Source organism: Peromyscus leucopus, chromosome 15 (genome assembly GCF_004664715.2).
Source record: "Peromyscus leucopus breed LL Stock chromosome 15, UCI_PerLeu_2.1, whole genome shotgun sequence".
Lineage (NCBI taxonomy): Eukaryota > Metazoa > Chordata > Mammalia > Rodentia > Cricetidae > Peromyscus > Peromyscus leucopus.
Window position 1 is genome coordinate 13255849 of NC_051076.1, and position 13127 is coordinate 13268975.

Below are 13127 nucleotides of genomic sequence, written 5' to 3' on the forward strand. Positions count from 1 at the left end.
CCAAGCGCGTGCGCACTTCCACGCAACTGAGTTCTTGGAGGGTCCCTGCATTTAGATCCCGGGCCGCTGCCGCGGGTTGCGTCCGGAGGCGGCCGCTTGTGGCGCCCACCATGCGTTGGGGGCTGTGCCCTCACGGGCCTGGGGCGGCGGCGCTGGCCGCTGCCGGGAGCTTATGGAGGCCAGCCCGCTTTCCCGGCCGCCTCGGGTGCCTGGGAATGCCGAGGAGGCTGGTGGTGCGGTCAGTGGCGGGGGCCGATAGCCCCCAGAGCAGCCCGAACAGCGGCAGATACCGGGACACGGTGCTGCTGCCGCAGACCAGCTTCCCGATGAAGCTGCTGGGCCGCCAGCAGCCCGACATGGAGCTGGAGATCCAGCAGGTACCGGGCGCGGCCACCCGGGCAGGGCGGGGTGGGCCAGCTCTGCGGAACGCTCCGGGCCGCTGGGGTTCCCAGACCGGCCCCTAGTGGGGGCGGATTCCAAAGCGAAGCCCAGTGCCAAGCAGTGCACCTTCCGATTTTAGCACCAAGCAAATCGGCTTTGCACACTCTTCCTGTCTTAGTTGTCAGAAAGTAACCAGCATGTAAATAAAAGTTCAAGTGTGGGCTGGAGAGATGGCGGCGCTTGCTGCTCTTGTTGAGGCTCTGAGTTCGTTTCCAAGCACACTAGTCTGGCAGGTTCACAACTACCTGTAACTCCAGCTCCAAGAGAGCCAATGCCTCTGACCTCCACCGGCACTCAGATGCACCGTGCACAAATAAGTAAAAATAAAAACTAAGCTTTAAAAAAATAATTCAAGTGTTCGCAAAGAAGGGAAGTTGAAGCCCACCTTAGTTACATGTCTAGGCCTTTGGCTGGAATTATGACTCCTTTGCAGGACAAAGTAGCAGTCCTTCTTGAGTCCCCCACGTAGACTGTGTATCTGTCTTCTGTAGCATAGTCAGTTTGGCCGACACTCACGTGTTAGTGCCTATAACATTAGAGTCTTTAAAATATTCCTGAACACTAGGAATACTGCTTAAGTGAATAAAGTTAGCCTGAATAGTCTTTGGATTTAGGGACGTATTGAGGCCAAAGAATAGCAAGAATAAGTTACCAGTGTGTTTTGGGTGTAGAGAGGGCTGGGGGATGGACAGGTCTTTCAGCAGGGCAGGATTGAGGCAGTGGATATTGATAGACTTGCCAAGAATTTAGAGCCCCTCTGCCACGTAAAAGTTTAGACTTTAATCTGAAGTATCGTTGGGGGCAGGGAAGACTGCTGACTGTTTAATACTGGTTCCTTTCAGGAATGTTTCGAGTTATATTTCTGAGTTGAAAGAGTTGGAATGGGATGAGTAATAACTGAGGATTGATAAGATTCCACAGCATGTATTTATGTGATATGTAAACATTGGCTTTTTTTTTTTTTTTTAACAGAAATGTGGGTTTTCAGAGCTTTATTCCTGGCAAAGAGAAAGAAAAGTAAAGACAGAATTTTGTCTTCATGATGGACCTCCTTATGCAAATGGTGACCCTCATGTTGGGCATGCCTTAAACAAGGTAATTATAGTTTAGGTTATAAAACTTGGAAGTAAATACTCTGCGAAACATATTCTACACTGTGATAATTATGTAAAGTTACATTGGCATATGCAAATCAATGAATTGTTAATGAGTTTATTTATTTATTGTGGTGCTGGACATGAAACTCAGGGCCTTGTTCATGCTAGGTAAGTAGTCTACCAGGGAGCTGCATCCCAATGTATTTTGTGGGGGTCTGTGGATGGAACCGAGGATGTAACACATGGGAGACATGCTCCTGTTACTGCCTCTCATCTCTAGTCTGCAGCCCACACTGGATACATTAGTAGCAATACACAGTTTTAAAACAGCTTGAACATAAACATTGCAGGTGTTTCCTTTCAGCTTTTTGTTACTTTACACTTAAATTCCACCTCATTCATTACTTCTTGTTTATGTGTAGGGCATTATTCTGTACTCCAGATAGTGAAAAAAATAAAGTCATATCCCTTCCTTATACCCTATTTGGGAAGATAAATTATTAAGATCTGTAACATGCTGGACTGTGATTATTATAGCTGTGGAGGAAACAAAAGTAGAAAGGAGAGATATAGGGAGAGTCATTGCTGAGACTCATTTTTTAAAAAATTCTACTTTATTTTATGTGTATGGGTGCTTTGCCCGTGTGTGTGTGTCTGTGCACCGCTTGCACGCCTAATGCCTGCAGAGGACAGAAGAAAGCTCGCAGATGCCCTGGACTGGAGTTAAAGATGGTTGTGAGCTACCATGTGGGTGCCTGGCTTCTGGAAGAGCAGCCAGTGCTCGTAACTGCTGAGCCAGCTCTCCAGTCCTGGAGCTGTAACTTTAATAAACGGATCTGGACTGGCTCTTCACCGGGAAAGGTGACATTATGGGAAGTACTTAGGAGAGCACGCACGTGGGAGCCCAGTGTGCTGGTGTCCTCCTGCGTTCCTACATTTGGTAGATGAGGTGGGAGGGCGTTGAGTGTTTGAGGCCCGCCTAGGTCCCCTGGTGGGTGTGAACAGTATGGACTAGAGTTAAAACCTGTCTCAAAAACAGACAAACGAAACAAAACAAAAAACCCCCAAACAGGTAAGACTAGCCAGTGCAAGGCTTGAGGTGGGTGTGGTTTTGGCTCCTCTGAGGAATAGTAAGGAAGGCAGCATGGGCAGTACATGAGGGGAGAGTGTTAGGTATGGCTACAGATGTAGCAGGGTCCACATTGAACAGTCCATTTACAGGACTTTGGGCTTCCTTCTGGGAATACTAGTGAGTCTTTGGCCTTCAGGGTCAGGTGGTCGAGTAGATGCATTCAAGATCTGATTTATTAGATAATTTACTATGATTTCAAACATTTATTTGGTCTGACTAATAGGATCATTTTAGGCTGTTTCATTGGTGATAGAGTGTTGAGGTTAAGGCATCTGCAAGCAGAGAGACCAGTCAGGAGTCAGAGGACAGCGACAGTGTCCTTGACAGTTGAAGCCACAAAAGCAAAAAGAGACCAGCTTTGGAGTGCAGTCTGATGTGGAGCTGATGAACAGAACATCCTGTGTTAAGACTCAAGGCCTCTTCAGAGAGCTCTGACGTGGAGCACGTAGGCCAGTGTTTCTCTGACTTGATGGGGAAGGTGGTGGTGGGGGGTCTTTGGAGGGGAGGAGTTCAGACTTGGGCAGGGGAGGAAGATGCCGAGTAGTCAGAAGCAAAGCCACCAGCACGGGGTCTGGAGCTGGTGTCTGGTCTGTTTCTGAGGCAGGTGGATGGCTGTTGAGTAGGCTCTGAGAGAGCTCATCTGGCCACCTCTGCTTCCCCCTGTGAGGGAGACACTGCAGCTGTCACTGTGAGTACATGATGTGACTGCTTCCCAGGGAAACTGCCTTGCTACAGCCTGATAACCAATCCATCTTCCTTTAGTTTTTAAAAAATTACATTTATTTGTATGTGTGTGTCTTAATTTCTAACGTACGATTAAAAACCAAAGAGACTTCCATATTACTTTATGTTTGTTTGTTTTTGGTACTGGAGGTCAGGCTGGGTGCTGCTTCTATGAAGCATTAGACCTCTAAGCTACACTCCAAAGATTTTCTATTATTGATCAGATTCTCCTTTCTGACAGATGTACTATACTAATGCTGTATTTTTTCCACATGACACTGTTTTAACTATGTTCCACCTTTTTGTTTTTTTTTTTTTGTTTTGAGACAGACTCTCTTGAGTAGCTTGAGCTGCTTCAGACTCATGATCCTTCTCCACCTCAGAATACTGCCATTACACGCATACACCACCATGCCCAGTATGTCCACGGCTTTCATAAGCTCATTGTATTTAAAATTGTACCTACTTGCATTTTAAAAGACACTGACTTATTTGCATGTGGGAGGGCACATGTACCACAGCGTGTACATGGAAGTCAGAGAACAAACAGCTTGAGGGGGTTAGTTCTCCCCTTCCACCATGGAGCCAGAAAGACAGGAGTCAGTGCCATGTGGATCAAGAGTACAGGACTGATTCTAAAAATGGAAAACTACCCCCTCCATGCCTGCCTGGAACCCTGTCAAAGGCCTGGGAGTCAGTGGGGATTTGGTCTTGTTCCTCCTCAGCCAGTGTGGTCTCGCCTCCTTTCTCCTGCCTGGTGAGCATTTCCCAGGTGACAGAAATGACTCACGTTGTCCATTGTGAAATCTCAACCAGGTTTCCTGACTTCGCTCTCAAGTAATACCACCCCAGCCCCAAAATTGTGTTCTAGCCCTTTAACATGATTTTTGCTTCCTAGAGAGTGTACATAATGTTATAATTTAGTTTCCACTGGAAAAGGAGGCTTGTTTCCCCCTTTACTGCTGTCTCCTCGGGACACGACCTGGAACACTTTTTGGCTCAGAGTAAGAATACTGAAATAGGAAAATGAAAGGCGCCGTCTCAGTTACTTTTCTGTTGCTGTGACACAACACCATGACCAAAGCAATTATAAAAGAAAGTTCATTTGAGGCTTACAGTTTCAGAGAGTGAGTCCATGACCATGAGTGTAGTCATGGGGAGTGTAGGTAATATGCATACACACACACACACACAGAGAATATATCTATATTCTCACCCATACTGGGATTGAACCCTGGGGCTGTGTGCATGCTGGAGAAGTGCTCTACTGCTGAGCTACATGCCGAGTCCTCTTTATTTTTCGGTTTTGAAACAAGGTCTCACAAGTTGTGTGGGCTGGCCTTGCTGTCACTGTAGCTCAGACAGGCCTTGAACTTGGGATCTTCCTACCTTTGCCGGTGGCCTCCATAGAAGCTGTGATTACAGACCTGTGCCCCTGGCCTGATCTGAGAAGGGAAACTTAGCTGCAGATGCGCCTGCTGATGAGGCCTGCTGTTGAGGGAGGGCCCTGTTAGTACCAAACAGTTGAGCAGCGAGACATTCCATCTACTGGGTGTAGTGTCAGTTCTGCAGGGGCCTGTGCTTCTCGGCAAGTGTGAGCGACGTGTGCTGCATTGTCTGTGTTAATGTTTCCATAAGTATAATCAAAGTTTCTAACTGACTTATTTACATTCTGGGGTTTAGAAGGTCAAAAGAATTTCTTTAAAAGGTACAATGGGCTGACAGTCTTCCCCCAACTTGACAAATGAAATTTGGGCATAATGGTTTTCATGTTTCTTGTTTGATTTTTTTCCCCCTCGATAACATTTATATTGTGAAATTCAAATATTTGTTATTTCTGTGTAAATATAGCACATTAATTAGTAGATTTAATTGGTTATTTTCTAGAAATACTATAAAATTGGACTTGATGCTTTAAAAAGAGTCAGATTATGAGCCGTGTGTTTTCTGGATGGTGATTGTGCTTTCATCCCTGCAGATTTTGAAAGACATTGCCAATCGATACCATATGATGAGAGGCTCCAAAGTGCATTTCGTGCCTGGCTGGGATTGTCATGGGTTGCCCATCGAGACAAAAGTGTTATCAGAGCTTGGTGTAAATGCTCAGACTCTTTCAGCCATGGAGATCAGAGAGAAAGGTGAGCTCCATTTTCATTTAAAGTGAATCTGTGACTGCTCGACCTCCTTCTAAAACCAGGGCTCTGCCTGTAGGAGGTCTTTGTTGTTGGACTTTCTTTGGACTGTCAGTCCCCATATAATGACACAGACTTCTTATTAATTATGAAAGCTTGGCCTTTAGTTTAGGCTTGTTCCCAACTAGCTCTTACAACTTAAATTAACCTGTTTCTATTAATCTACGTTCTTCCACATGGCTCTTTACCTCTCCTCCATTCTGTATGTCCAACTTCCTCTGTGTATCCCTGGCATCTCCTGTGCACCTAGATTCTAACCCCGAGTACCTCTCTCTCCCCAGAAGTCCCACCTATTCTCTTCCTGCCTAGCTATTGGCCATTCAGCTCTTTATTAACCAATCAGAAGGCTCCTTGGCAAAGACACATCTTCACAGTGTACAAAAAGATTATCCCACAGCATCTGCCAAAGGGACTTTGCTTTGTTTTGGTTACAGTGAGACCTATTGGATATTTACTACTTTACATCAGAGACAATTCCGTTTTTTTTTGTTTTGTTTTGTTTTTTGAGACAAGGACCTCTATGTTTACCTCAGGTTGACCTCACATTCTTAATTGCATCCTCCTGCCTTGGCCTTCTGAATCCCAACATCATTGGCATGAGCCTCCACGGATACCCAGATTTTCTTTTTTAAATTGACTTTTGTAAGAACCCAACCAGAAACTTGTTCTTTGACCTATTAGTGTGTGTGCACACATGCAGACACACACACACACACACACACACACACACACACACACACACATACACACACATACACATACAGAGTACAATAATACTACTATTAATATTATAAGGAATAAAAAAATATTTTTTTCTTTTATTTTATTTTACAATACCATACATATCAGCCACGGGTTCCCCTGTTCTCCCCCCCCCCCCCCCCCCCCCTTAACCCCAGCCCACCCCCGATTCCCATCTCCTCCAGGGCAAAGCCTCCCCTGAGGACTGCGATCAACCTGGTAGACTCAGTCCAGGCAGGTCCAGTCCCTCCTCACAGACTGAGCCAAGTGTCCCTGCATAAGCTCCAGGTTTCAAACAGCCAACTCATGCAATGAGCACAGGACTTGGTCCCACTGCCTAGTAAAAAAATATTATAAGGAATAATGTTAAATATTTTCCATTTTTATTTATTTATTTATTGAGATAGGGTTTATCTGTGTGACAGCCCTGGCTGTCCTGGAACTCACTCTGTAGACCTGGCTGGCCTCGAACTCACAGAGATCCACCGGCCTCTGCCTCCAGAGTGCTGGGATTAAAGGTATGCGTCACCACCGCTTGGCAAAATTCCAGTTAGTTAAAAAAAAATTGTTCTGTATTTTGGATACTTTCAAATAGTCTGTCTGCCAAGAACTTTTCATACGACTGGGCATATAGCTCAGTAGGAAGAGGGCTTACCTGGCATGGTGAGGCCCTGTGTTCAGTGCCCAGCACTGCAGGTCCTGGGAGTGATAGTACATTCCTGTGCTCTTGGCTTTAGGGGGTCAGAAACAGCTACAGAGTGAGTCAGAGGCCAGCCTGGGTAAACAGGAGTTCTTCCGTCTAACTGTGCATAGCACCTTCACTTAGAGAAGCATGTAACAAGTCATGTTTGAGAATATGAAGTCAGGGTTGGGGATCTAGCTCAGTGGTAGAGCGCTTGCCTAGCAAGTGCAAGGCCCTGGGTTCGGGCCTCAGCTCTTAAAAAAAAAACAAAAAAGGGAAAAAGAAAAAGAGTATAAAGTCAGCCCAGTGGCTTAGAATCCTATCACTTGGTAACCAGCAGCAGGAGGACTGCTGTGAGTTTGAGGTCACTCTTGGCCATATAGTGAGTTGAGGCCAGGCTGGGTTTCTCAAAGGCTTTTTCTTTTTTCTCCCTTGTCTCTTCTAGCTAGATCATTTGCTAAAGCAGCCATTGAAAAGCAGAAGTCAGCATTTGCCCGTTGGGGAGTGATGGCAGACTGGAATAACTGCTACTATACGTTCGATGGGAAGTATGAGGCCAGGCAGCTGAGAGTGTTTTACCAAATGTATGAGAAGGTAATGAAGTGGGTTTTTCCTTCCCGCTGTAGTAAAGCAGGTGTCACAGAAGTTCGCCTCGATGTTGTCATGGTTAGTTCTCTACTGCTGTGATGAAACACCCGGACCAGAGGCAGCTGGGGAGGAAAGGGTCCAGCGAGGGAAGCCAAGGCAGGGATTCAAGCAAGGCAGCAGCCTGGTGGCAGGAACTGAAGAGGAGGCCATGGAGGGTGCTGCTTACCGCTGGATCAGGGCTTGCTCAGCCTTTTTCTTACACACCCAGGACTATCTGCCCTTGAGTGGTGCCACCCACAGTGGACTGGGCCCTTCTATGTCAACCATTAATCAAGAAAATGCTTTTATAGACTTGCCTACAGGCCAATCTGAAGGAGGCATTTTCTCAGTCAATATTCCCTCTTTGCAGATTTATGTCAAGTTGACAAAGTATAACTAGCACAGGTATCCTATCTTTGTCTTTTCTAGGGCTTGGTTTATCGATCTTACAAACCGGTATATTGGTCTCCCTCATCAAGGTATGTATTCTTTGGTAATTAAAAGGTGGGGAACATTTGTGAAGCTTCCGCATGTTTATGTATTGATACTTTAAATCTCAGGACCGCGCTGGCCGAAGCAGAACTTGAGTATGATCCTGAGCATGTTAGCCGGTCGGTTTATGTGAAATTCCCTCTCTTGAAACCTCCTCCCAAGTTGGCATCTCTTACAGGTGGGTTTAGCCAGAGCTTGAGTTTGTTAATGGTCTGGAATTGTTATGGTTGCTAACATATTTACAACTTTCCTCCCTCAGATGGCTCATCCCCTGTTAGCGTTTTAATCTGGACCACCCAGCCTTGGACAATTCCTGCCAATCAGGCTGTGTGCTATATGCCAGAAGCAAAGTACGTGGTTGGTTTTATCTCTTTATCTTACCCACAAATAAGACTTGTGTTAAATTTATTTGACTCTCATGACCCTTTTAACATCTAGTGAATTATCCCTTAGTTAAGTTTATATGGCTGTTCCTGTACTCTAGAATAGATGATGATCTATTTGAAGACCTTTCAGCTGTTTTGGGAAAGTGAAACAGATGTGAAGTCTGGAGTGCTTCGTAAACTACTCTCTGACCTGGAAGTCGATTTTTCCAAAGTGATGTCATTTAACTGTGGATGTCCTTCTTCGTCGTGGGTGGTGCTTTACTCTGAATTTCATCTTCAGGTATGCTGTTGTGAAATGTTCCTCTTCTGGGGATGTTTACATACTGGCTGAAGATAAAGTATCACCTGTTGCTTCTACCTTGGAAACAACATTTGAAGTTATTTCAACATTTTCAGGTGAGGATTTATAGACATTGTCCAACTATCAGTCATTAAAATATTGGGTTGAGGGGTGGAGAGATGGATACTCTTCCAGCTTCCAGAGGTCTTGAGTTCAATTCCCAGCACCCACATGGTGGCTCATAGCCATCTGTAATGAGATCTGGCGCCCTCTTCTGTGTACATAATAAATAAATAAATCTTTAAAAAAAATATTGGGTTGATTGGCATTTAGTAGTTTCTTGGATATTCCCCATTGTAAGTTATAGCACATATGACATCTGTGTTTCTAGAGGAAAAAAATAAAGAAATATATGTAGTTTGCTTGTTTATTTCAGAATCTTGCTATGTAGACCAGGTTGACCTCAAACTAGCTCACAGAGATCTGCCCGCCTCTGCCTCTCAAGTGCTGGGATTAAAGGCATGCGCCACCGTCACCTGGCCTCTTAATGGTTTTCTCAACCTCCAGGTGTGGATCTGGAAGGTGGTACTTGCAGTCATCCTTTAATTCCCGATAGAGGGTCTCCTCTTTTACCTGCCACTCACGTAACTCTGGCCAAAGGAACAGGATTGGTTCACACAGCCCCAGCTCACGGTATGGAAGATTACAGCGTAGCATCTCAGCACGAGCTCCCTATGGTACTGTTCCTCTTTTTTCCTTTTAATTATTCACCTTGCAGATTGAAAATGATTACTCCTAACTAACATCTTTGTTTCTTGGTAATAACAATTTTTGTCATCATAGTTAAATTGTGAAATGATTACATTTATACAACATCCTAAAACACTATTAATCCATACTAATTAAGAAAGTTCCTAGAATTAGCACAAAATCAGGACAGAATTAGACCTGAAGAATACACATTATTACATGAGGGCACTTTTAAAATATCCACAGGCCATGTTTAATTGTGTGTCACTTGACTGCGCTTGGAGATGTGCAGTTTTTACTAATTGAAAGTTTGGGGCAACCCTGTGTTGAGCAAGTCCAGCACAAATTTTTTAATTATTTATTTCACATGTGTGGATTTTTTTTGCCTGCATGTATGTCTGTGTGCCATGTGTGTACCTAGTACCGTTGGATGCCAGAAGAGGGCATCGGATTCCCTGGAACTGGAGTTATAGATGGTTGTGAGCCACCAGATGGGCCAGCACCATTTTTCCAACAGCTCAGATCATCCTTGATAGTTTTTAGCAAAAAAGTATCTTGTAATTGAGGTAGGTACATTTTTTTCAAAACACACTGCTTGTGCACACTTAGTAGCCGGTAGTGTAGCATAGGCCTGTTTCTTATTTCCACTAGGAAGCTGAGTAGTTGGTGCAGTTGGCTCTGCTTGCTGTTGCTTTCCTGCCGTTCACATTTTTTTCCCACAGTGGTTTCGGCAAACCAGGATACCCGTGCTGAGTGTTGAGTCACATAGACACAGTGCTCTCACTCCCCAAACAATGGCAGGTAGATTGCAGTAAGCAGTTGGAGGCAGTGGTTAAGCTTTGCCTTTCCAAATTCCTAAGCTTGTTTTACACACTTTACTTAGCAACCTTTACCATTTGGTTAAGAAGGGTGCAGGTGAAGAATGGTATACTTGGCCAGTGATCTGAGAGAGACCAGTTTAAAATGTTTTAGAATACTTGTACTTTTCACTATTAAACTTTAGGAATGTACTTTAGTGACACATTTTGTCTTTGGTAGTTTAAATATATAAAATTCCGGAATCGCTATTGACTGAGGAAGAGATATCCAGATTTTTAAAGTAGAGATAAGGTAGACTTTGTAATGAGATGCTTTAAATATGTTGTTTTACCATAGATTGCCATAAGGTAAAGTGTCTCAATGCTTTAACTGTTCAAAATGGTCCATTGTAGGACTGTTTAGTGAATGAAGATGGAGTGTTCACTGATGCTGCAGGCCCTGAGCTTGAGAACAAGGCTGTACTTGAAGAGGGAACAGATGTGGGTAGGTATCATCTGTTGATTGCCCAATATGTTTCTGGAAGGACCAATAGCAGGACTCCTCACCTCTTCAGTCAGACCCCACACTTCCAGTCACAGTGAACCTCATTTGGTTAGCCATATGGTTCCAAATGAAGCTTAGGACCTAGTGTCTTTTGTTTCAGATCTGATCCAGTTGTTTATGCAAATATAGACAGTCAGCGGAAGTGATGTTTGGTGGGGAGGTGCTCCAGAGATCGTCAGCATGCTGCCTTTGTGAAGGGATAGAAATCAAGCTTGGGGTAGATGGTGCCTGTGAATCAGACAGACCCCGCTCTTTCAGCAAGCTTTGCAGAGAGCTGATGGGGGTGGGGGTGGGGAATTCAGTCTGGAATTGTCCTTCTGTCTTCATGGCTTTAGAGTGGAGCAGTTTGGAGTCTGATTCAGGTTTAAGGTGCTGGTGTATGTCCCTTCCACACCTGGGACAGGTCACTTTGATTGGCACCTCTGCCCAGGTCCAGTCCCTCCTCAGGCTGTGAACTTTTCAGAGTGCTTTTAAGTTATGTCTAATGGGAAGTTGTTTTAAGTTATAAAGATGCTTCAGACGGCAAAGAATTTGGTGAAAGAAGAGGAAGTGGTTCACAGCTATCCCTGTGACTGGAGAACGAAGAAACCTGTGGTGATTCGGGCCAGCAAGCAGTGGTTTGTAAACATCACAGATATCAAGGCTACGGCTAAGGTAGGAAAGGCCTGCTCTGAGGGTTGGGCTGGTCATTCCCACAGTAAAAAGGTGTGTGTGTGTGTGTGTGTGTGTGTGTGTATAGAGGGGTTGGGATGGGGGTTTCACGAGAGAAGATTTATGATATTTATTATGATTTATGGTTTATTTTCCTAAAATTGCATACTTTTAGGCAGGAAAAGATCCCATACTTGATTCTGTCATTATATATGTGTAAAAATAAGGTTTAAAGGGGTTGAGTGACTGACTCATCTGGTCACTTTTGTGTCCTGTGTCTTAAAAGAGCATAGGCTGAGGGCAGAACTCAGCAGCTGTGTGACCTCCTGGCACCCGAGTTCTGTAACTCTTCATCCAGTTCAAGGCAGCCCTGTCTGCCACACTCCCACCAATATATATTTAGTGAAGTGTTTATGTCCTCTATTGCCTTGAAATTAAGCCTGCTAAAAAGAAGGAAGCAAAACAAAATTTTGGTCCATTTAAAAATTTGTCGTGGGGCCAGAGAGATGGCCCAGCGATTAGAGCACTTGCTGCTCTTACAGAGCCCTGAGTGGGGTTCCCACCCCCACTTCAGGCTTCTCACAACTGCCTTTAACCCTAGCTCCAGGGCTTCTGATGCCCTCTTCTGGCCTCTGCAGGCAGTGTATGCACATGCACAAATGCACACACGCTTAAAATTGTTTTAAAATGTTGTTATAAATTAACTAATTTTATAATTAGTGTTGCAAATATTTAGCAGATTTTCAAGCTCTTCCATTTAATACACTTGACTGTGTATATGCTTTTACGTGCACTGATGCATATTCCAAAAACAGCTTGATTCTACTGAATGACAGGCTCAAATGTATATATATTAACCAGGCTGAATACACAGATGTTCTTCTTGGCAGCTTGCAGCCAGTTTGTGTATTGGCTTGATAATTAGGGTCCTTGTTAGAGCTGTGTGCAGAAGTTTGTATTTTTTACACTTGTGTAAAGTGGGCAAGTGACATGTAGTACTTTTTGTTTTATTTTTTATTTCTATAAAGGGTAAGTCTATTTTGTTGTTGTTTGCTTATTTATATGATTTTTTTGAGACTTCATTATGTACCTCTTGCTGTCAGAAACTCACTATGTAGGCCAGGCTAGCCTCAAAATTGTGGCAGGCCTCCTGTCTTAGCCGCCTGCGTGCTGGGACTGTAGCCATGTTAGTCCACATGTCCAGGTGTCTGCTCTTGACCGTGGTGAACTTGTTTCTGTTGCCTCACTTTGAAGTCTGCTGTTCTGTTATTTGCCTGTGGTGGGAGTGGAGGGACCTGAATGGCTACACACACTCAGAGGGAAGAGCAGTTCTAGAAGTCAGGGCAGTTTTTAAAATTGGTTCTGTTTCTCCCACTTAACCGGACGATGAATGAATTTCAGGAGTTGTTAAAAAAAGTGAAGTTTATTCCCGGAGCAGCGCTGAATAGCATGGTTGACATGCTGGACAGGCGGCCGTACTGGTGTATATCACGGCAGAGAGCATGGGGTGTTCCAATCCCTGTCTTTCATCACAAGACAAAAGACGAATATTTGATCAACAGGTAATTCTT

At 44.4% G+C, this 13127-nt stretch overlaps 1 protein-coding gene across 1 annotated transcript in view; it reads left to right on the forward strand.

Moving 5' to 3' along the window:
* Nucleotides 1-19: 19 nt before the first annotated feature.
* Iars2 (isoleucyl-tRNA synthetase 2, mitochondrial) overlaps nucleotides 20-13127 on the forward strand; it is a 39717-nt gene continuing 26609 nt past the window's right edge. The window contains exons 1-12 of the mRNA XM_028855763.2: nucleotides 20-377; nucleotides 1414-1536; nucleotides 5372-5531; nucleotides 7454-7602; nucleotides 8065-8114; nucleotides 8196-8305; nucleotides 8387-8477; nucleotides 8794-8909; nucleotides 9361-9530; nucleotides 10755-10845; nucleotides 11408-11559; nucleotides 12958-13118. Coding sequence (XP_028711596.1) covers nucleotides 111-377; nucleotides 1414-1536; nucleotides 5372-5531; nucleotides 7454-7602; nucleotides 8065-8114; nucleotides 8196-8305; nucleotides 8387-8477; nucleotides 8794-8909; nucleotides 9361-9530; nucleotides 10755-10845; nucleotides 11408-11559; nucleotides 12958-13118 — 1640 coding nt within the window. The 5' untranslated portion in view covers nucleotides 20-110. The remainder of the gene's footprint in view (nucleotides 378-1413; nucleotides 1537-5371; nucleotides 5532-7453; nucleotides 7603-8064; nucleotides 8115-8195; nucleotides 8306-8386; nucleotides 8478-8793; nucleotides 8910-9360; nucleotides 9531-10754; nucleotides 10846-11407; nucleotides 11560-12957; nucleotides 13119-13127) is intronic.